Consider the following 25021-nt stretch of genomic DNA (forward strand, 5'->3'; position numbering starts at 1 on the left):
ATGTTCACCAATCTGCATCTACAAATTGTGGAACAATTTCAGAATAAGTTTCCTTAATGCAAGATGATAACTCATTACAGTGCATCAAAAGATTCAGAGAATCCAGAAAAATCTTGTTGGACATGGCAAAAGGCCAAAAATAAGTATTGATTGCTCATGATCTTTGGGCCATCAGGTAGCTCTGCAGTAACAGAAAGATATGATTCTATAATGGAAATCACTGCTTGAGAACACTTCCGGAAATCACTGCAAATATAATCCAGAAACATACGTCTTCTCTGGGTCAAGGCTCATTTATACTGGACTGAGAAAACATGGAAATCCCCATTTGTGGTTAGATTGTTTTAAATTTGAAATTATTTTTTAGGATAACATGGGTCAAATATTTCTCACACCAGAAAACCAAAAATACAAATAAGAAGACCCAGGACTGGTGAGCAGCTATTGAGTCCATTATCACCTCTCCCAAAAATTCCAGCACATGGTCTCCTTTGCTCACAATTACAAGCTGCTGTTAAATGAAATGGGGACATTACCCTGTCCCAAGATTTTTGGAGATATGTTGATCCCATCAAATTCAAAATGATCTTATTTGAAACACATCACCCCTGTGATGTAGAATGATCTCCTGCATCTGGCGTTGCACAAAACTCAAAGGTGCTCCATTGGATTTAGATCTGGTAACTGTGGAGGCCAAATGAGTACGTTGAACTCACTGTCATGATAAAGAAAACAGTGACATCCAATGTGGCCTTCTGCTACTGCAGCTTATCTGTTCTAAGCTGTGACATGTTGTGCATTCAGAGGTGCTCTTCTATGCATCTTGGTTTTAACAAGTGGTTATTTCAGTTACTCTCATTATCCTATCAGGTCAAAGTAGTCTGGCCATTCTTCTCTGACATCAACAAGGCATTTCCCCACAAAGCACTGCCTCTGTGGGGAAATGTAAACCTCGAGGATGGTTGTGTGTGAACCAGACCAGCCCGTCAGGTACCAACAACCACGCCACATTCAAAGTCACTTAGATCTCTTTTCTTTATTCTAATGCTCAGTTTGAACTTCAGCAGGTCATCTTGACCATGTCAACAGGATCCCCTAACAAAGTGGTTGATGAGTGCATATTTCTTCACGAGTTACATTTTTGTTTGCCAGTTCCATTTTTTATGGATCCCCCCATAAGGGGTGGGCAATTCCAGGCCCCGAGGGCCAGTGTCCCTGCAGGTTTTAGATGTGTCCTTGAACCAACACAGCTGATTTAAATGGCTAAATTAGCTCCTCAACATGTCCTGAAGTTCTCCAGAGGCCTGGTAATGAACTAATTCAGGTGTGTTGACCCAAGGTGAGATCTAAAACCTGCAGGACACCGGCCCTCGGGGCCTGGAATTGCCCACCCCTGCTGTGTTACTGACGATTTGACATAGCTTTTACTAAGGCCGTATTAGAAATGACTTGATTTTTTGGTGACGATCCCATTAAAATAGAAGCAAGTGCACCAGATCTATATAACTGGACATCTGTGAAATGTCTTCATATTTTAATAATGACTGTTTGTGCAAGCTTGTATGCATATGTTTACAGATGTTTTAAATGTCTCTTTGTATTCCTCTTTTCAGTCTGCAAAGCATGCAAAAGTACCTTGAGTCTAAATAGTATTGAACAAATACATTTGACTTAATCTTAACTCAAATGTATTTATTGCTTAATTTCTCAGCAGCTTTTTAATAAGATAATCAAACTGAGTCAGGTTATACATAAATACATCATGATTTATTTGATGTACATGGACAGTCCACACCACAACCCAAACAGAATATGGCAAATTCAAATTTCAACTGATCAGTAGTTCTCTTCATTATATAATTTCAAATAAAATAAAAAAACAACAAAAACATGAGAAGATAATGATTGTACATTAAAAGAATAAACCAATCTGTGTAAACATCTGTGGGATATGGAAAGGCAAATCATAGCTTTCCTGAAGTTGAACTATACCACAGGTATCAACGAAATATTGGACGATACGCAAACTGAAGAGAGAAAAATAGCAAAACAGGACATCTTAAATAGGTCTTTGTCTTACCCTGAGCTCTTCTATCAATTTTTTCCTGAAATAAATTAGAATCAGACAGCTATCAGGAAATGTCAGTCACACACCTGCTACACAGTCTTTAACTGGACAGCTCCATCGTACCAAGCTTTAAGGCCACCAGGTTAGTGTGACTCGTTTGAGCATGGCTCTGATATTGTGTCTATATGTGTGTGCACATACAAACAGTTGGTGTTCCAGGTATCAAAGCTTAAAGGGGATAGTTAGATAGGGGTCACAAAGTCTCTTAAGGGTCTGACTTCTCCCCTCAGCCCCCTTCACGGTTCTTCCACTCTAGCTCCACACCAATGTTTTGGAATGAGCCGAATTTAGCTGTACATTTTCATAGTTATCTCCATTTCTCTAAAATGAAAACGAAAAGAGAATTATTTTGCAACACTATATAGTTTGTTTGTTTTTTGCCACTGTGGAATTTTGTGGTTTTAAAAGTATAGTGATACTGTGTCTCTCACCTTGGATGCTATGGCTTTGAGTTTTCCAAGTAAAGAAGGTTTTGTGTATACGACTTCATCATCCATGTCTGCCTCATTCTCTCCCTCCATCACAGCACAGCTGTCAGCCACTGGCATTTCACATTCCTTGTTAGCAGACATCACCAGCCGGGAGTACTTATACTCCAACCTTGCACAGACACAAGTGACAGAATCAATACTGCAGAAATTTACAAGAAGAAGAAGACGAAGAATCTTCACATAAATACTGTGATGTTATAGAGACAGAATGGCAAGAGATGGGATTTGGTAATAATGGAGAAGAAGAGACAAAGTTAAGGAAAGAAAAAAAGGAGAAAAACAAAACATGTGAAGCTAAAATCTTACAGCAGTGATGAGGAAGAAGGCGAGAAAGGGAGAATATTAAGGGGAATTAAGGGGAAAATGAGAAAAAATGTAATTAAATAATGATGTGAGAAGTTAAAGAACAAGAGGCTAAAGATACCGTTTGTTCTTCTTCCAGAAATAGCAGGTCAGGGAAACGAGCAACACTGCAGTGAAAGCTCCCAGTCCTGCACCAAGATGGATCCAGAACTCAATGCCCTCACAGGTCTGTGTTTTCTTAGCAGGCAAGGGCACACCACCCATGCACAGCTTTGGTTCATTCCACACATACAGCAAGTCCTAAGGGTGGATAAACACATATGAATGGGACAGCGCATACATTAGTAAGTGTGAATATGAAATTTGAAGTGTTCAATAGGTTTGTCTTCATTCCAGCAACCTGCATTTTAAGCGAAACAAAGACTGTTATAGTGCTGACTTTAAGCTTTGTGGGATTTTTATACATACATGGATATTTTGGATGCTAACAACCTTTAGGCTTGTTAGCATGAACAGTTGTGGAATTATATCCCGTTTGGTTGCTTGGCTGGCTGAGGTGAATATAAACCACTTCAAATGAAAGCTGCAGCACACAGTCTGTTTTAATTCACATTAAAGGTGCCTTTAAGAAAAATCCAGTACTCATAGACGAGTATATGTCCACACACACACCTGATTTCCTCCCTTGCAGACTCCCTCTATCTGATGATAGTCTCTTTCTGTGCATGTAGGACAAGCCCCTGAGCTCTCCCATAAGAATTGAAAGGTGCAACCATCACACGTTCCAGCAGGGCACTGACTGAAATAGCCAAAGGCACAATTTGTTCAGTAAGCTAGACCACAGCACAGAACAGTGACAAACTGTGATGCAACACGTGAAAATTAGAGAGACGTCGATGAGAAAGACCTGGGTACTGAGAGCTCCCCCGTAGTGCTCTTGTCTGGGTTACAGCGAAGTGTCACCACCACGCTCCGACCCGACTCGCAAGATGAAGTTGTCTCCAAAGACCTTACGCCAAAAAGCACAGAAAGCAAGAAGCTTAAAGCACTGATTTTTTTTCCACTCTATAAATAATGCCTGTAATGATAGGCACCTGTAGTAAAAGTTGACATCAGGGACTTTCTTGGAGGTCTTGGGAAACAGATCTGATGTTACACTTATTCCTTCAAGGTTGTTATCCACAGTTGCCCCTGTTAATATTTATAGAAATGTATTACTTAATAATATGTCTACTTTTAATTTGTCTTTAATCTTTTCTATGACAGGAGTTTAACATTTAAAGACAAGCAAAAAAAGACATTTTATATTATACGAGTAATGATCCCCACAAAACTTACTTATTATCACATATTATTTTATTCTTTTAAAATAAAAATAGAGGTATAAAAAAGTAATCCTAAATTCAATTCCCTTCGCTGCCACCGTCTGTGTTTGATGTTCACTAACCAACAAATGTGTCAGCCAGGTTAATGGACTGCGAGGAGAGGGCTGTGTGGAATCCTCGTCCACTCGCTGGGATTATTGTTGATTGACAGATGAAGGTCGTGATGGCGTTGGGGCCTTCCTTTTCTCTCTGGGAGTCGGTGATGGATAGGTCTGTTACATTGTCTGTACATACTGCCAACTGACCCTTAAAGAAAAAGAGAAAATTGCAATGACATTCAATTTGTGCACAACACATTTAAAATTGCAGGATTTTCTGCGCATTTTCATCTTTGCACACCTTTCCTCCACAGATACTGATATTGAAGTGATGGAAGTACTTGGTTCCTTTTGAGGTAAAGCTTGGGCCATTCATCAGTGACCCCACTGGCCCAAGTGAGCTGAAGTCAAAAGTCAGAGTGGCATTGCCTTCTGTGTAGGTGAAGTGACAGTCACTATAGCATAAGCTGTGCTCCTGGAAAACAAATACACAGGTATCTGGTGTACTGCCATACTGATAACAAGAATTTTCTTAATTTCTTTCTCAATCATAGCAACAAACCTTGTCACTTTTGCTGGAAGGTCCACAGGATTTGCAGGCATCAGGGCCTGGTGCAGCGTGAGGCATCAGGTACGTGTTAGGTGGACACTCTGTGCACTGGCTCGTACTTGCGTCTATGTAATGCCCAGGTGGGCACGGCACACATGCAGAGCTGGACGGTTGTGCACCGAGGGCACAAACCCGACAGCTAGAGGACACTCCATCCACCGCGTTACTCACAGTGATGGAGTAGATTCGCGCCACATCTTTGACATACTGTCGTACCTTAGGTAGAGAGAGATAAATATACATCAGCTAGATGACATGAAATAAAATCTCCAGTGTTGATATATTGTGCAAGACACTGAATGACACTTCAGAATTTATCTTTAGAACCAAAAGTAAGGGAGTACTTGGTGTGCCTAAAGTGGTCTGACCTCAAGAACTCAGTCATTTCAGATTTTATTAGCTATTGCACAAATTACAACACAACGACAACAACAGCAACCAAAGACAGTTTAAAACCAAAAGCAAGAAGCAAAGGTTACTGCTATTCTTTTACAGTTTTGCACTTTATGATATGTAATAAGGTTTGCAATTATATGAGATAACTAAAATATTTGAGGTAAATTAAATTAGAGTTATATTTATATATAACTCTAATTTAATTAATAATATATAAATATATTTATAATTTTAAAGGACACCCTAGCCCACACGTCAGTGATCGACTTTGTAACTGTATCATCAGATCTGCAGCCGTATGTGCTAGATACTTGGGTGAAGAGAGGTGCTGAGCTGACAGCTGATTAGGGCTGCCACGATTAGTCGACTAGTCACGATTACATCGACTATCAAAATCGTCGACGACTGATTTAATAGTCGACGCATCGTTTGAAGCTTTGTAAGATCACAAAAGATGCAGGAATAAGTAGTAGGATTTAAGAGTGTAATAACGGACTGAAACAGAAGATGGCAGCACTGCATGTACAAGGACGCCAGCTGCCGTTAAACCCGAAGAAGAAGAAACTGTGTCCCAGAATTCAAAGCACAGCCCAGCTCAGTTTCCAACAATGGCGGCAGCTAGTTAGATTTAATATTACTCTTATTATTCTTTCTGGGTCACAAAATAAACGTTTAACATATTTTCAGGCGAGAATATAGCTGTGTAAACCTCAAATATCTGCTCAGTTTATCAAGACACCACAAATTTTCAAAAGCGCTCCGACGTTTTCGGTGACGTCTGTTACCCACTAGCTCGATAGCTAGCCGGGGGCAAGGCTCACTAGAGCCCGTGAGAACACCGGACTCCCGGCAAATCGTTTTCAAACCCACCACCGTCTTTCACTACTCAGGTTAAATATATATAAGTCACTTAGATAACTTAAAAATGTTATTGTTTGGCTTTTTTAGTATTTTATTTGTTCCTGAGTAAATCGGTTTGGCTGAGATTAAAGTTATAGTTTTTACACAGCTGAATAAACATCAAGCAGACAACTGATTATCAGAAATGTGAGATGCTTGAGAATATATTCCGGTGTCCCGTTATATTTTAGATAGCAAGGAGTTTATTAAAGTTCACGGAAACAATCTGCAAATTTCATTAAAATTTAATAAACTATCATCTTGTCTTTATTTTTAGTTAGCACATACCTTACACACTTAAAGCTGTAAGCTAATGATAGTTATATAAGAGCAGATGCATGCTTGTGCAGTAAGCTGTACGTTTTACATCCAATTGATGCATAATCTGATTAGTCGACTAATCGCTAAAATAATTGGTGATTAGTCACTATCAAAATAATCGTTTGTGGCAGCCCTACAGCTGATCACCACCTGGTGGTGAGTTGGCTCAGGTGGGACTGTGGGAAGCCTGATGGCAAATAAACAGAAGACTGTGGGATCTTCCATAGAGGAAGCAGACTCTGGGGAGGGTCACCGAGGGAATGAAATGAATGGATGGATGTAAAGTATTAATGAACATCATTCACTGATAGCTTTGAAGTGAATATAGTTTAAATGAGTTCATATCTGTGTGTAATTGTGTACTTCTACTCACATCTGAAGCTTGGTTAGTCCTCTGGAAGGCCCATGTGTAGGAAACTGAAGCATTCTTTGTCATGATGTGTGTGTAGGTTTGCCTTGTTTTGTTTTTCTCCCAAGACTCCACTATTTTTGTACTCTTCCTGTTTACATCCTAAAAGATTCATTAGACAAATTTCTGGTTTGAAAATCTATGGTAACATTTTTCAGAGCAGCAATCATGTCAGTAACTCTTCTCACCATCATGAAGTAGAGCTCACAGTCGGCTGTGCAAGAAGTTTCAAATTCAAATGTAATGCGACCAAATTCTTCCCCTGAATGACTCGACACTGACGTAGGAAGCCTGATGGCAAATAAACAGAAGCATATGAAGACAGAAGAAGGGAATTAGTCACTGAAAGAAATAGCTCAGTGGCAAAAGTGATGGAGGCTAAAAAACTCAAAGCAAATATCCTTACTTGAATCCAGGAACATGGAGGTTGAGGATGAGGTAATCATTATCAGAGCTTCCGGCTCCAGTCTGGATGTGATTACCTGCGACCTCCCAACCTGAAAATAAATAAGTAAGTAAATAAATATAGTATAATAATGTATAGACATTTAGGAAACTGCATGAATTCTAGTGTATTTGCTTAAAATAAAGATAAACCGTCCCTCCTCCTCTCCATGAGCACAATTAACTATTTTGTTAGAGGAGGATGGAGAGCTGTTGGCATCATTGTTGTCATAGGGGGTGATGTTTTTGTTGTTGGGGGGGGGGGGGGGGGGGGGGGGGGGTGTTGGTGTCAGGGTTGCAGTTAATGTCATGTCAGTGTTGCGGTTAGTGTCGTGTGGTTGTTGCTGGTGTTGCGGTTAGTGTCATGTGGGTGTTGCAGTTAGTGTCATGTGGGTGTTGCTGGTGTTGCAGTTAGTGTCGTGTTGCTAATGGTAGCCAAACATTTGCCATGCTTTTTGAGTCACTTCATCAGAGTCATCACACAATACAGTGACAAAAGAGACCAGAATTGAGAGAAAGAGCAAAAGTAAGCATATCTTGCCATAAACACCTACCATTCATACTGTCACACTTGGAATTGCCGACATTAAAACAGGAAGTCTTCATGTTAGAAGGAAGAACATTCCACCATTTGTACTCATAACCCAAGGTGGGCTCAGAGCCTGCAGGACACTGCTGACATGCTGGGGGACAAACAGTGAAAAACACAATTGGGAAACCGCATGAAACAAAAGGTAAGTGGAAGACAAATGAGGACTGAAAGATAGAAAGTTTTCAGTACGTTTCATGCCATCGGAAAAAGTCCCAGGTGGACATGGTGAGCATGTGGCCGTGTCATTGTTATAGAAACCAGGGTTACAGGGGGGGCAGGGCTCTCGTTCTCCACTTGGAGGCAATGTCACAGCTCCAGTCACATTCTCAAGACAGATCTTAGGTTCAACCCACTTATATATGACCTGTGTCTGAAATCAGATAGAAAAGGTGTGAGTTGGAACAAAAAGGACAAACTGTGATTATAGAGCGAGTCTCAACAGGCTCTTTAGTAAAGAGGTAGCCTCTTTTCTCTCACCTTGCGCTCTTGGTCACAAGCTGTGTGGATCTGGAAATAATCCTTCATGGAACAGGGAGGTCTGTCCTTACATGAGCCAGATCCCTCAGCTAGGAAAAGTGGGGATAAATTATATTAATATTAACATAGGAGATATAAAGCAAATATAATTATTTAAAAACAGGAGCAATTTTAAGCAGAATCGACCCCCCCCCCCCCCAATTTCCTTTTATATGGATACAACACTAGTAAAGCAACAGTCGCAAAATATGTACTAAATAAAATAAATTTTGTTTATTCCCTGGATGATCTAGCTAGGAAAGAGGACTAGGGCCACTGGGGAAAAAATGGACATGTGATGTTTTTTCTTCTTTTCCAGAAGTCTGAGAAAAAAGAAAGAATTCTGAGGTTAAGCTCAGAATTCTGACTTTTTTCCTCAGAATTTTGACTTTTTCCTTAGAATTATTTTTTCTCTGAATTCTGAGATTAAAATCAGAATTCTGACTTTTTTCTCCGAATTCTGGAAAAAAAGAAAAAAAAAAAAGACATGCCCACTTTTTTTTCCCCGGTGGCCCTAATCCTCTACCGTATCTAGCTGTATCCAGTGACTTTTAAATTACTTTACTAAACAGAAAATTAATTAAATGCATCATATGATTCTTTATCAAGGCAGAGTGTGCCTCAGTAAAAACTGTGGAATTGTCTGTTCTTTCATCTTCAAACTTAAATTTAATTAGATGGTTAAACAGTCTGAACAACTCGTTTGAAGTACAAAGAAGAGTTGTATTGCCATATCAGCTGGTTTTGCCTTTTGGTCTTCATAAAACACATCACTGAGAACAGCTCAATTAGAAAATATTAAAAAATAACATCAAAATACATATCGGTCAACAGTGCATCTACAAGAAATGGCCAATCATTGTCCCAGGCAAGGAGTAGGTTGTGACATATTTAGTTCATAATCCAAAGGAGTGCAACTTATTGGCAGTCCTTAATATTTATCCTGAGATGTGCCTATTTAATATGGTACAGGCTAATTTTAAAAATAAGTGAATACATTTTTTTTTTAAATCACTTGAGTAGAAAGATCCACCTAAATAGATCTTCAAAAAGTATGTTAACATTATGTAGCAGTATGTAAAAATATGTTACAAGATACATCATACAAATAAAATAACCACAATACTTTAACTGAAAAGTCCTCATTCATACCCCCTGGGGAAAAAATCTAAACTTCTAGTTCAAGATTCTAGTGCATTGGCTGCCTTCCTATCATATTACATATGTTAGCAAATATACTAACATAAAGATCAAGCAATACTTTTGCTGCCCCAGTTGCCAAAACCTGCTATTCCCTTGCAATCACACAGGCTCACTGTGTTTCTTTTTCTAAAGTTTGACAACTGTGACATAAAAATAGGACAAGCTCTATCTATATCCTTTAGATGTGCTTCTCTGAATAGCAGTGATAGCAATTAGGATTCAAAACAGATTTGAAATGGCAAATCTAGCTTTTTATTCATACCTGCATACTGAGTGCTGGTGTTACAGGGAGTGCAGGAACTGGCACCATGGCCAGAATAGGTGTCCCGAGGACAGGGTTCACATGAGGAGGAGCCAGGGACTCGACTGAAAGATCCCGGCTTACACGGAAAACACTCTGATGTGTAGGCAACACCTGAGCGGAGCGGAAAAGATAGAAAGAAGAAGTAATTGTTTGATCTTTTTTTTTTGTCATTTTTTTATAAAGAGAAAAAGAAAAAAAGCAAAAGTAACCACCAACCCTCAATATGAATATTTTTCAGCAGTGCAGGATTCACCACTTTTTTCCCCACCGTAACACCACCAGTCCTCCAGTAAAGGATGTTGGTGCCAGATTTCAGGTTCACCTAGAATACACATATCAATGCATCATCAGCTTGGGATTAAATATTAATAATACATTCTATCTGAAAATTAAGAAAGGTCATTATATGCGATCAGCTTAACTGCAGCAGCTAAGCTGTAACTCTATAGCCATCTACCCATGAAGTATAAAGCTTAACAGCACAAGTTCAGAAAACATAAACTGCAAAGTATGCAGGACAACAGTAACTTTATACAGATTGTTTGTTTTGTTTTCATGGTATATAATGCCACGCAAGTAAATTCATATTTTTTTTTTCTTATTAAGGAATTAAAATAGCAGAACAATATGGAACATTTTCTTAAACCAAACAAGTCTAATCTAACCTGTGAGAAGAAGCAAGGAGCAGTACCACCACTAGAAACCTATCTCAAGAAGATCCATATATTACATTTAATTGTACGTTTTAATTCACAATGCAGAAACCAAAATATGTACGCGCAGAAGCTCATTTACAGCATGAGTGGAAAATTACTGGAGACAATATAAAATGATGCCAGCTCCTTTCTGTGTACACGCTTCCTGCTTCTATCCGCTCGGTGGATGTTACACAATACATTTGTTTTGGGAGAACGAGGCTAAAAACCTGCCCTTTCTGTCTACTCGTCGTCTTGCTCTGTGAGACATTTACCGTATGAGTTGCCCATTCGCCATGCTTGGTGAGCTTGAGCCACTTCTTGTCATCAGACTGATCCATTTCTTGACACTGGTCATTCTGGATCTAAACACACACAAGCAGATCAAAACCTTCCCCCTTTTTTCACACTCATTTTCAGTTACAACATTGTGCATGGTTTATATGTTCATGCATGCTCACCGCATCACTACATTAATGCTGTGTTAGGATAAGTGGACAGGGGAAATTACAAAAAAAATGAAGTACTAGAATTAACTGTAAGAAAACTATGTAACTATACTTTAGCTTGAGCACAATCTATAGTACTTTTTAATTAGCTATTGCAGGCTTCTTACAAATAAAATAGCATAGCTAGATGTATATACAAGCAATAATAATAGAATAGAATAGAATAATCCTTTAATTGTCCCACAAGGGGAAATTTGGTTGTAACAGCAGCCAAAAAGACACATATACAAACAAACAGTACACAGGACACAGAACAGAAACATACACAATTTTCTTACATATTTACATTAAGGACAATGGTTACTATATACAGAGAGTACTGTACAGTTACAGTTAATAATGAAGTGATGGCAGATGTTTCCACTGAAAGGCAACGAATACTCACAAAGAACTCAAATAGCAGGTTACTGTCAGGATACTGGTACTCAAAGCTAACTGAGCCTTGTTTCTTCAGATGCACAGCATAGATGAGAGAGACTGTGCATTCATCCCTGTTGGACTCCAGATAGTTTCCCTGAGGAACCCAGGAAGAGCTACAAGAAGAAAAAAAAAATAAATCCAGCATAGTATTTTTTCCCAACTTTTTCCCTTTTTTAAATGTCTTACTCAATTACCTGTTACAGGTGAGGCTGTTATAACCCGGTAGGCTGTTCTCCAGGGAGGTTGCTAGGCTACTAAATCCAATAGGCATGTAATCCCATTGGTCGAAGCGGATACCGCTACCGAGGGAGTAGCTTCCTGCTGCACACTGAGTGCACTCCTGAGCTGACATCTCCAGGAACTCTCCAGCCTTACACGAGAAGGCTAGTGGACACAGTGAAAGAGAAAGAAAACAGTTTTTGAATTTACCAACCTTCTTCACATTCTACAGCAAAAAGCATGGTCGCATCAGCCATTACATGTAATGTAACCACAGTGATTGACAAACTTCATTCTTATCTCTTTTACACAGCGTCTTTGTACTCGTTTTCCCCTCACTGAGCCATTGTGTCTCTGCGTTTCTCCAGAACAGGTATGAGGACAGTTCTTCCTCATACCTGTTCTGGTCTAATGGCATTGTGATGCATCTCTATGCTAAATGTTAGCGCATGCAACTGCTTCAAGGCTAGATTTAAAAATAGTTTGCTCTGGCAGGCACTTTGATAGTTACACATAACAACTGGTGACAGATAAGCTCATTAAGCGGGCGGTGTGCTGCATTTCAATACAGTGAATGACACTGAAATATCATATGCGAGTTAGAATTAGATGACGAACCTATGAGAACACAAGTGTATATAAATAGTGGTCTGAGGAGGAAGAAGGAAACAAAAAATGTTTTTAAAATAACAAAAGGTGAGAAACAGTGCTGATATGGAAAGCATTTTGTTAGTTCAGTCTTCAGTGCATTCAAATTCACTGCACTATTATTATTAAAATAATAAATGAAATATTTTTTTCCAAACAATTTATGCATACATAACACATGTAGGTTTGAAAACAGTAAAAGAAAAGAAAGCATCCATGAACCCTATTGATGAATTCGATCCATTAGTGAGGTGGTGTTGAATAAAAGCACTGGGCAAACCTGTACAGGGTAATGATAAAGACCAAACTTGTATGACCACCAACATGAGCATTTCATCATGTAATGAAACTGTGTCATCTTGGCTCCATTATGATAAGAGTGTCAAACAAAAACTACCAAAAACACTCCCTATGACTCACATTTTTACTTAAGAAAAAAAAATACATTAGCATCGACTGGAAAGGTTAGTTACATGGCCCAATAAAAAGCGCCACACGAGCTTGAGTTAACATCCTCAAGGACACATGTTTGTCAGTGAGCACCTGTGCATTCTCGAAGCTACACTAACATCTCCCCGTCCTTTCACTTCACATTAAACAACCACTAACCTTCATCAACACGTGCCATCAATTATGTGCCTTGTTTCGTAGCAAACACAGAAAGATATTATGTAACATCGTTTTTGCTCCAAGGTTATTGGCCTGTAGCTTCACTCTATGGTTGGTCGACGTCCAAACACACTCAGTCAGGTTGTGGTGGTGAAAGTTCCAGCTACTGATAAGAAGGTGACATACACACATCAGCTTCAGTCATTTTCCACACGCACACTTAACTCACTGCATTCTGTGCCTCGCACTGGCGCTGGTAGTCCAGCACAGGCCCCAGGGTGCTGTGGGATGGCCACTCTCCACCGCGATCCTGTGCTGTCACACTCCGTGTACTCAAAGTAGTAATCAGTCTGCCAGGGAGATACACAAAACATAAGAAGTCAGTCAACATAGCAGGCTTGGACATAAACCCTGAGTAAACATAGGCCAGAGGCAGGTCAGCAAACATCTCCACCCAAACCAAAGCACAGAATCATCTCTTCCAGATAAGAATCACCAGCAAATCAGAGCAGACTGCTTGCTACTAACAATGAATTACTACAGAATCCAGCTGCTATTGGCTGAAAAACATGAGTGCCAGTCACAGTGTAATCTCTAAAGCTAAAACCATTCTTCTGCCCCTGGTCACAACAAACCATCTCCATGGCGATAGGAGTAGGGGAGATGGCAGCAGTGGGCTGCTGGTGAAAGAGGCTGAGTCATTTTACCAGCAGCTTTTAACATTTCAAGTAGGCTCACTTAGACATTCGATTATTGCATGTAATTGTTTTAATCTGTGGCCCATGAGTGAAAAGCACTGGCCCAGTGTTCTTGATTCCACTTCTCCTCATCTTGTGTCTACAGAGGCGGGTGGCCTAATTTCTGACAGTTTACATAATGCTATTCCTTGAGCCAAACCAGATTTTGACACCCCGGCACATGCAGGCTGTTGTGTGCGGAGTGATTTTTTTTCCCTGGTTTTAAGTGGGTCTAAGGTTAGAGCTCAGCGATGCTTTCCGATAAAGGTCACAAGAAATGAGGCTAAATCAAGCATATTAATACACAAACTGTTTTTACTGCTGTAGTGATACAAAAAATAAATACAGGATTGTGAACTGTGCAACACTAAACCCTCGTTATCTCTTGCGACTCCCATAAGAGCTGTGGTCAATCACTGATGTGGCAGCTGTTCAATATTCATCTCACACCATGATTCAGCAAAGTCCTCTTCGGAATAAATTTCTTTCAGCGTAAATATCAGCTCTGGTAAATCTCACCCTCCTCAGAAGAGCTAAAGCTGCACAATGATTTAACCACCATATAGGAACAAACTGGAGGCCTGCAGTAATCTCTTTGTCAGTGTGAAAAAAGAGAATGACTTAGAGGAATGTTGCTCCTCTATCTTGGGACACCTCTGAGTGTGTGTGTGTTGCCAACCTAGTGTCAGAACGTGTTGAGCTGTGCCAGACCAGAGGGAAGGAAAAGCCAGTTCATGCAGGAAACTGATAACTTAATAGCACAGACTGGTGAAGTTCAACAAACAGCAGACCTGAACAGTGATTCATACTCCTCCATGTTGTTCGCGTTATTAAAACAGAAAGCAGTGCTGAGGTGTGCGTCTTCACACATGCTGCAAATTATAAAGTGGGACTCCAAACCTACACCGTAAATCGACCCGGAAATGTGACATCAATGTTTAATCGTGCTTACTGTTCGATCACTAGATTAAAAACTCGCTCAAGCGTGCGCAGACACAGCAGCTTTTCGCCTTTTCTTTCTTTTCTATATAAACAGTCAGTTATTTTGATATAGCGAAAATAAACAGCTCAGACTGATTGACTGTAGCCTCACCTCAGTACACTGCTTCTGTCCTTTCGCCCCGTCCATCAGCTGGAGCGCGCATAGGATGAGAGCGCAACGACCGACGAGCCAAGCTGAGGTCTGCATTGTAGATCATCGAAGGTGGCGGGGGGGACACAAACACACAAAAACAACCGAAATCCAGGAGAAAAACGGAACGTATCATGAACCCGAACCCGGCTTGACACCTGCTTGTATGGCCTCTTGCTTCCCAGCCTTTCCACCTGCAATTACGCTGCGCGCTCCAGGGATGCCTCATCAGATTCAAGCAGTGTAGGATTAAAAAAAAGGGCTTCCGGTTAAGGTTTTCAAAATAAAGATTGGCGCGTACGGGTGATGATTTGTGATGGTAGTGTTTAGTGAAATGCATCATTTTGTATGATGTCATTTTTGTGATATGGATGTGTTTAGGAACGCATAAATGTTCTCTGCAGAATTTAAGCCCCCAGTTTTCCTTTAATTTGAAGGCGAAGTAATGCTGCCTTCTGTTGCTGTCGTTGTATTTTCTTTCTTTTGCGCATCTTTGATTCATGCTTTTAACCTCCTGGTCCTCCTGAAGTGTTGCTTACATAAAAAAATTAAGAATTCTTTTTTAAATTAAAAAATCTGGCTATCATAAAATAATGTAAATATGCAAAATATAGCGAAATGTTTAGTAGCATATTAATTATAATACTGGTGGCTAAAGGCAAACGAGCAGCAATTTTTTTGGGCACACAACATTTTGAAAGGATTTTTTCATGATCTTGCGAGCAGCTTCGTTTCGATGTTCATATTAAACACCAGTGACTGTCATGCACACAACTGACCACCAGAGGGAAACAAAGCTCTGCAACATTACTGTGGGGACGGCTCTGGTTAGCTGTGTTACGTTATCTACTGCCTGTGCAATAACAATCAAATTTATATTTTTTTTATTTTGTGTCTGAAGTGAGAAATTTATGGAGATAAATGTTCGGCGTGCAACTCTGAAAGTCTAACATAGTAAGTGTAGCACTTGCAGCTGATATGTCTGACATGGAAAAACTGGTTTGTGCTCATTTTTTTAGTTTTGAACACATGTAGAGTTTGTCAGACAGGTTACTACTGAAGGCCTAACAGATAGAAGATTTCTAAAGCTTCCAAATAATATCAACCTGAAAATGACATGGATATAATTTGGTTGCATGTTTTTATTCTTGGCTATAAAGTCCCTCTAAGCCTGTATGTCTCTGTTTACATCCCTACACAAAAAAGCTCATGCATGTTTCATAATAACACCCTGGCTCAATTTGTCAGGGTGTGCATTACACCCATAACACCAAACTGCATTAAAAAACACGGAAGAGCAGCCTGACAGAACAACTCTGTGCCTGTAGGTGTAACAGAAATGCACATTATGAGTCTCTTCTCTTTTTTTTGAACAGTTTTCTTATTAACTTTCTATTTAATGGACAGAAATTTGAAATTAGTTTAATCATCTAAGCAAAGAATTGTGCTTAAAACAAAAAAATCGTGTGTAAAATTGTTATGACCTTCATTGACTGGTTATCTGACATTAATCTTTCTTTGGAATTGGTAAACATATCGGTGACATAATAGTGTCTGGTGTTTCTCCTACAGTCAGCAGTGCAACTGACTTAGGACCAAAATGCCACCAAGAACTTGAAACTTAGAAATGACCCATCTTTCCCATGAGACTGAACCTGTCCCCCCAATTTACAGCATGTGAGAAAACGCATAAAATAATAATAGTTTCAAGAAGGAAAAAAAATGCCTGGCAGGCTGTGTAATCAACTTGCTTTCCTGTGGCACTCACGTGGATAATTTATGACATGCTGCATTAAACTGAGTCACAAGGCTTGTCCACAGTGCTAGGACCTCCCTTTGTTCACACACTGAGAGTCAGGACTCCTGCTGTTAAATTCACGTGGGTTGAATTTTTACCTCGCTTGACAGAATATACCCTTTCTGACATTTAATTCTGTTGCAGGAAACTTAGCAATAATTTCTTTTCTGTTGAATTTTTTTCCTGTGTATAGAGTATTTTGGTTTCAACTAGGAAAACTATGCAGCTGGCACCAAATGAAGACTATAGCTTATCTTTAATCAGAATTACAACTAGACGATCAGAAATATTATATGCAATATAATTGTGGTCTAAAATATAAGTATGATATCTGAGCCTATAAAGGTTACATCAAACACTTCCTTTATCCAGAGCCTGTGCCGTTTATATTAAAAGAAACAGTCCAAACCAGCATCCGTAACCAAAGTAGGATTAGAATGTGTTGGGCCACAATGCTAAAATTGATATTCCCTATGAAAAATCATTAACCAACAAAACTATGGATCCAGCTTTTCTTCATGGGATTGTATGAATATTCAAGTAGTTCTCACCTAAAGGCAGCTGGCTTTCTACCGTCTCACTTTTTCTGTGAGGACTGATGCCAGCCTCCATCCTCTCTCTCTCTCTCTCTGTGCATTTGTCTATCTATCCATCCATCTCTCTCAAGCTCTCTCTTTTTCCCCCCTTTCTCTTTCTCATCTGAGGCCTATCACTTACGGTGTTTGCCTGTAACTTGAACTCTCATATTCAACCATCTGTAACGCTGCAATAACCTTTACACCCTGAGCTGCTGCTCTGCGATCAGATGAGTTCATTAATTAATAGTGGTGAAGTGTAGGGCAAGTGTATTAGTAACTGACCCCGAGTCAGATGGTAACCAGAGTCCAGCTGGAACAAGGTGGACCAACCCCAGCCTCCAAATTCACAACAAGCCAGGGACTACCTGATCGAGTAACGAGACACCAAGGCACTCACGTATGTGCAAAAAACCCTGAGACAGTCGTACTCATGCTGGTTGTCAGGGTGGCAGATAAGGTACCGAGAAGAGAAGAAGAAATAATTGCTTTATAGTTAAAAACTGTTTGTGGTTTGTTTAGCTTTTGGGGGTTGTTTTCCCTTTTTTTTTTTTTTTTCAATGACAGAATAATGTGTTAACAGATTGATCAATTCACCAAGATGGCTGACACATTATGGATTTCTAAAGACGAGCCTCGGATAAGCTGTTGATCTGGTTGCTTCAGGAAAAATGGACCGCTATTGCATTAATGAAATAATTGTTATGGGTGGAACCAAAAGTCTTTCCTGGGTATGAAGATTTTTTTTCACACATCACATCACAACTTGGCAACTTGGCTTGTTCATGTGCCTTTAAATGATATGAATACTAAATGGCAGTAGCTCAGACTCCAGTGCTGGATGATCCACAAGAAGGTACTACGCATTTATTGCTGTGTTAGGAAACCACATATCTGCCTGATGTTAGAGCCTTCAGGATTTATTTTATTTATTCTCTTGGTCATTTCTGAATCTGCCGGCATGCATGGACTACCTTGCTCATCTCTAGGTCATTGTTTTGGTAATCCAGCTGATGTTAACACTGACCCTGCACCGTCTATGGAGGCAAACAACTCCAGGCAAAGCAGTAATAACCATGAACTTCCAGCAGCAGATCCAGTTATATCTCAGCCAGAAGCCCTACCAGACAGCCCACAGGACTTTCAGCACAAACACCTTCAGAGGGCTGGCAGCTGTACATCTGCCCGTTCCTCCAGGACCAGAAAAATAAATGGTACCAACCCAAACTCTGTCTGCCACATGCAGGATAAAGATGATGACCCATACTTTGAGTCACCTCCACTGTCCCGTAGCCCGTCTGAGCACTCGGACATTGACATCCTGGAGTCTGAGTGTAGTCCAGAGCTGGAGCTCAAATATACTCACATTCCCAGACCCTCCATTGTTATCAGACATAGTGAGGTAAGAATTTTGTGGCCAATAAGATAGCCACCCTCACAAACACCTTGTTACTCATAGGTCAGACAATGCATGTTGAAAATATATAACCACGCACACAAACACACATATAAGTACTTGAACAAGTACCTGAAGTCGTCTTTGTGGCATCTTCTGCTGCAGCTGTCACCAGGATCATATTTTTCCATGATGACACACAGACACACACACAGACACACACACACACATTCTCAAAGAAAAATAAGACTAGCCACACTGTGATCATTAAGACTTTGACTGTTTGGTATTTGAAAGATGTGCTGCTTGCTTCATTTTCCTTCATGCTGGGGCATTGCATTGTTGTAATCAATTATATAACCACAAGGGGGCAGAGAACCCAAATAAAACTGTTCATTCATCCTGTGTGGGTTTGCAAAGAGTAATCTAGCTCAATCAAACTAACGCTTTTCTTATCAGGAGAAACTAAAGTTTCAGTTTTTATTAATCAGGTTAAAAAAAAACTGAAATCCCCCCCACACACACACCCACACAGACACACATGTACACACACATATTTTGCCACCAGCTGTAGATAATGTGTCAGTGAAACGTGTCCGGAGCTAACTTCCAATTTGATCTCTGTAGTTTAAGTTCCTCAAACACATACATCTGTGCAGTGCTATGAGTGTGTGTGTGTGTACATGCATCTTTTTGCATTTTTAAAACTGATATTTATACAGTGTTTAGACTTTCTGCACAAGGTTTTCCATCTTGTTCCAAGACGAGGAGTGCAAATTATGTAAGCTGTGGCCTTAGGCTCTGATCAATAATGCCAAATAGCATTGGAAACTCAGGAAGGAAGAGGGGTGGTGTATTAATAAGAATCCTAAAATGTAAACTGCCAACTGCATGGCCTGTCTGTGAGTCTTTCAAGATCATTTTTGCCATTATTTCTATTAAGTTTAAGTTATGTTACACAAATCTTATGGCAAGTTATTGTGATACAAAAGGTTGGTATGAGGAATCTTCTCCTTTAGACACCAAAGCACTGAGCTGACTATAACCATTATTCACCAGATCAAATAAAAGCACTTTTTGATTTTGTGTAGCCTCGAAATTCAACTGTAGTAGAACTGCACAGTAGCCAAAAGTACAATGCATGTTTGGATTTGAAGGTTGTGAATGCACACAGGAATCCCTATGTTATGGTGAATCAGAGTGAGAATGAGAAAGCTTTTTTATTTCGGCATGTAATTCGCATTCTCTGTGGCAAAAGGAAAGCGGTTACACAATATTTACTTTCACAAGTCTGCATAACACCCACCTTACTTCCTCCATCTTGACAACAGGTTCATGCTCACCGGATCATAGGCATGATCTGATCATATGCACCACTATTATACTATATTACTCCATCAGGTTAATAACTAACTACTTACACTAAGAAGGCTTTCTGAATCCTGCCATCAAGGTATGAAATAAAGTCCCCATTGTTGTAGAGTTCAAGGAGTGGAATGTAACAATATGACCTTTTATGACTGCAATGAGGATACTGTGCAGTATACCAAGTACGAGAAATGAGTAGGAGTGTGTGAGCAACAGAAGGTGACTTTTGAATAACTGTGATCGCCCAGTCGAGTCATTCCACGGTGTAATTCTCTGGACTTAGTCATTAATGTTTCTGTTAAGACTTCCAGTGTAACAGATGCAGCTTTTGATCTCTTGGAGCAAAAGGCTTCATCTATGTGTCTGTGTGGACCCATATCAGCGAGAGATAAATCCGTCATAGCATTTATCTCTGACCCCTCCTGCGAAGCCGGACATGTTTATGGAACACTTCCTTTATCCAGAGCCGACTGCTGTCATATCTGCACATTCTGCACAATACACACACACACACAGAGACATGCGCGTGCGTGCATGAACACACACAGGAAGAATGATTAGATGGTAAATAAAAAATGTGTTTCCACTTTAAACAATGACACAAACTCTTCTGTATCACCCTCTACCACACAGCCATTCACACATGTCCAGAACTACACTTTACAGTAAAGGTTTACTGAAGGGTGTTAGTAGGCAAATGGTGAGGTTAGTTTGAAGAGGACAATAGAGAACAAAGAACATAAAGGATCTCACAATCTCACAAACACCACTGCAAGCAGCCACAGAAACTAAACTTACATGTGCAAAGGCATTTCTTGTTTTGTTGTCACAGAGAAAAAGCTGATAAGATCAAACTTAAAGCCTCTAAATAGTCTCCTTGAACCACATAACTCTTACTTTTGTCTGAAATTTTTATGACAACATTCCTGGCACACTGTTCTTTCTATAAACAACTATTAAAAATAGGGTTTAGTATGTTAATAAGCATAACTGCGGTTCCCATTTTGCCTTTATTGTGTGCAAATTGCATTAAAATATTGGATTCATTTTTATTTCTTGTAGCACAGCTACACTTTACTTTAGTCAGCCCCTTAAAGGCCTGTACTAATGGCCATGTGAGTAGAAGCTCCATAATGCACTGGTTTACACATTTGACTAACAGGAGAGAGATCCAGATTAACAAGCCACATATAAGTGTTGCATCAGAAAGGGTATCTGTTGTACTTGCCAAATCTAACATTTGGAGCTACCCTCTGTGGTGAACCCTCGTCAATAAAGGAGCAGCCTAAAGTAGCCATGTGGATTAGATTAATATGTTTGTTATTCAGTGAAGACCTGACAATGACTGACAGTATCCCTTTGTGTTCCCTTTTCCAAACACTCCCCTCAGGAATCAGAATTCCAGGAAACAGCGTCTGACAGGTCAGACTACAGAGAGGCAGAGGATGGAGGGTTATCAGGTACGGAAAATAACACAAGCTTCCTCCTTTTTTACTCTTGATTCCCTTCTCCACCTCCACATCATCCCTGCTGATTTGTTGGGCACAGATTTGGGAGGGGGGCATCTACCTTGAGCTATCATCTGCTGATGGAAAAAACAACTTTGAATGGCAAAGAAATGGCATGTACGTGAAAAGAGTTACTACTGCGTGTGAGGAAATGATCTGGTTCACACAGTTGTGGCCCCAATGCGTCAGCGTGTTATTATGGAAGAATTTGTGTTTCCTAATATGTTTGTTACGGAATGACCAGGGAGACTTCTCTTTGTCTGTTTGCAGTAAATACTGATAAAGAGCAGATATTCTGAATGCACGTGTGCATGTGTGTGTGTGTGTCCACTCACCTTGCCAGGATGTCTGGGAAGAGTTGAGTGCTGGCGGTTACCTTGACGATGGGCCCTGGGCAAAGCTTTGGGAGGGGTGGAGGGCTACAAATAGGTAAAAGGATGGAGTTAAGTGGCTGAGCAATAATGTGATTGAGTGTGTATGTTGTGCGCCTACATACAACAGCTGCAATGTTAGTGTGAATTTGAGTGCGTGCCAGTGGACCTGCAGTGTGTATCAAAGCCTTGGCATGCACAAATCAAGGCCGCCCCATCTGCAGTCAGTCTCTTGTCTTTTGTTGTCTAAAACCATTTGATATTCTTTCAAGGAACAGCGCTCTGGGCTGCACGGTGGGGGACATTTAGCACTGTGACCTCACAGAAAGCAGGTCCTGGGTTCAAATACCACTTGGGGCCTTCCTGTGTGGAACTCCAGCTTCCTCCCACAGTCCAAAGACATGCATGGGGTTAGGTTAGGTTAACTGGTGATTCTAAATTTATCACAACCCTGTGCCCATCCTGGACAGATTGGCAACCTGTCCAGAATGTACTCTGTCTTTTGCCCTATTACAGGTAGTATAAGCTCCAGAGTTTTGGGAACAGGAATTGGAAGAAATATCGCAAAACAATGCAGTCCAGTATAAAAGTTCCAGAAACAGTACAAAAACGTATCTTTAAAAGTTAAAAGTGGCATTTATAGTACTTGCTTACATAATGCAATAGGCTCATCATTTCACTGGGGTTATGTGTAAATAATCAGCTCGCCGGCACAGAGGGTAAAGAGCAGTAATAATATATTAAACAAACTACACTAGTGGTCTTAGTGCTTTACTAACCCAGAACAGTGATTTAGATGCTTTTAAAGGATTAACATCTTTAACTTTGCCTCTGTGCCACAAGCACACGCGCGCACACACACAAAGAAAGACCATCTGCTACACATGGCTTTCTAAGAGTTGTTATGTTAACACAACGTACCATGTAAGTCTAGAACAACTGGGGTCTCTTTATTCCAGTGAGAGAAACTGAAACAATACAAGCACACTTTTGCCCCCCACCCCCTTCTAAGGATAAAATGGGAGAGATTATGGTGCACCAGGGGGTAATGTAAGTACAGAACCTCCTCTGTCTCTTTCTGATACACACACACGCACACAATTGTCACACTGACCTTGATTTCCTGCACTCTTTGTGTGTGTGTGTTGTTGGAAGGGCCTTGCTCTCTATGTTGTAAATCCTGCTTATTCAGCTTTTTCACACAAACACAGACAGATGAGTGCACGGACACATGGGAAGCACAAGAATTCTCTCACTCAGACTTGCTTAGCTCCCACCGTTGAGTTGAACTTTGTCAGTCTTGTTTCTGCACCTGTATGATTTGTAAGTTATTGAGGCCTTTCAGTGATCTACATGAACTGTTCTGTCAGTGCTGCGAAAGAATATTTGTGTTTGTTTGTAGAGTGTGTTGAAATTGTATATGTAAAATCATGCAAGTTGTCAAATTTCCTATCAGCACATGTTTATACTGTATATGTGGGTGAGATTTATATCCCAAAGACATATAAATGTAGTGTGTCTATGGTCTGTGTGATAAAATAGACATTATAATTAGTGGGTACTTTTGTCCAACCCTGTGGCTATATTGCTCTTACTGTAAGGAAGCCATCTGCTCTCATTCCTTTTGGCATTCATTAAGCTAAAGAGGAAAACTCTACACTAAAGCTCAATAAATCTGGCTGGCTGGGCCATTAATAATGGCCTCTGTGACAACATCCAAGGGCCGCAGTTTAATAACTGTATCTGGATCTTTGCGTGAGCTCCCTTGCATCACATTCAAATGCATGCAAACACTGACACACAGGCAGACATGCGGGAAATGACATGCAGTCTCTAATTTGCTCACTTGTTACGCTCGAGTTACACTTGTTTTTTCTTTGAATGTGATGAATGTGCCATCTTATCCACTCAAATGATTGTGTGACGATCTAGTGTGATAATAAAGAGCAAAAATAATTGTAATAAATAATTAAGAAAAAATTGATAATTAGTCTTAAGTAATGGACCACAAAAAGGTTACAAAAAATATCCTACTTTGTCAAAATTAGATCACTGCTATCAATTTTGACTTCATTTCTCCATTTGAGAGAGTGAAAGAACTGGGTTGGTTTCCAGACAGACAACATGAAACAGGAAATATATATAACAGCATCACGGCACATCAGCTGGCTCGTGAAGCTGTGCGAGAACCGATTATTTCACAAGCGTACCAAGAGGCTGACGCAGCACTGACCTCACACACCTCATCCAGGCAAGCACCGTGGTGCATGTGCATGCGTACGCTTGGCCCTTGTGTGTCTGTGCACAAAGGGACACTGGCGTGAGTCATCCATCAGTGATTGAATTAGCTGAACTTTGGCTGAACACTCACAGGGAAAAGAAGGAAAGGCAGCAAAAGCTGAATGCATTAGGTTACCCGAACAACTGGAGAAAACATCTCACAGGCAGACAGGCTGACAGTGGGCGTGTCGCCCAAATTTTATTAAAAAAAAAAAAAAGGCACCCTGCTTTATTAGTTACAAAATAGTCCGAACACATCCTCTTTTTAATGCACACAAATTGGGGAACAAAAAACCCCAAACAACTGAAAATAGCAAACCAATTGGAAAATTCTTCCAAAACACAAATCATGAAAGTGGAATATCACTTAAGAACAGAGTCTTATTTGTGGTTTTCTCCAGCAGTGCACTGAGGTTATGTGCCCTAAATTGTAGTCGTGTCAGACATGAGGGATAAAACTGTGGAAAGAATGCAGTTTGTCTGTTGGTGTGAGTACAACAGAGAAGAAAATGGTGTTTTGCTAAGTTGACCAAGTTCTCTTGAACAGACACTGCCTCAGCATATGGTGGGTGTGCTGCTGGTATGAACCCCCAGTCACTCAGAAGTAGGTCAAACATGTAGGGGGTGGAGTTTATGTACACTGTAATTATGCAATTATTTACATCAACTCCTTTCCTATACCGGTGCAAGATTCAGTATGACTTCACCCTCTTTTG

The 25021-nt window shown here is 40.2% G+C and overlaps 1 protein-coding gene across 1 annotated transcript; it reads right to left on the reverse strand.

The window, feature by feature from the left end:
- Positions 1-1776: 1776 nt before the first annotated feature.
- elapor2a (endosome-lysosome associated apoptosis and autophagy regulator family member 2a) lies at positions 1777-15250 on the reverse strand. The gene is made up of 22 exons (XM_087843084.1): positions 14971-15250; positions 13370-13490; positions 11859-12048; positions 11630-11777; positions 11011-11100; positions 10257-10362; positions 9999-10151; positions 8495-8583; positions 8207-8387; positions 7980-8108; positions 7388-7478; positions 7170-7272; positions 6946-7083; positions 4908-5171; positions 4647-4820; positions 4370-4553; positions 4017-4113; positions 3830-3931; positions 3595-3721; positions 3044-3222; positions 2560-2728; positions 1777-2449 (listed from the first exon to the last, which is right to left on the reverse strand). The coding sequence occupies exons 1-22, from the start codon at positions 15064-15066 to the stop codon at positions 2381-2383; spliced, it is 3000 nt and encodes a 999-aa protein (XP_087699210.1). The 5' UTR covers positions 15067-15250; the 3' UTR covers positions 1777-2380.
- Positions 15251-25021: the final 9771 nt, after the last annotated feature.

This window comes from Neolamprologus brichardi, chromosome 7 (genome assembly GCF_056152115.1).
Source record: "Neolamprologus brichardi isolate AB-2024 chromosome 7, ASM5615211v1, whole genome shotgun sequence".
Taxonomy (NCBI): Eukaryota; Metazoa; Chordata; class Actinopteri; order Cichliformes; family Cichlidae; genus Neolamprologus; species Neolamprologus brichardi.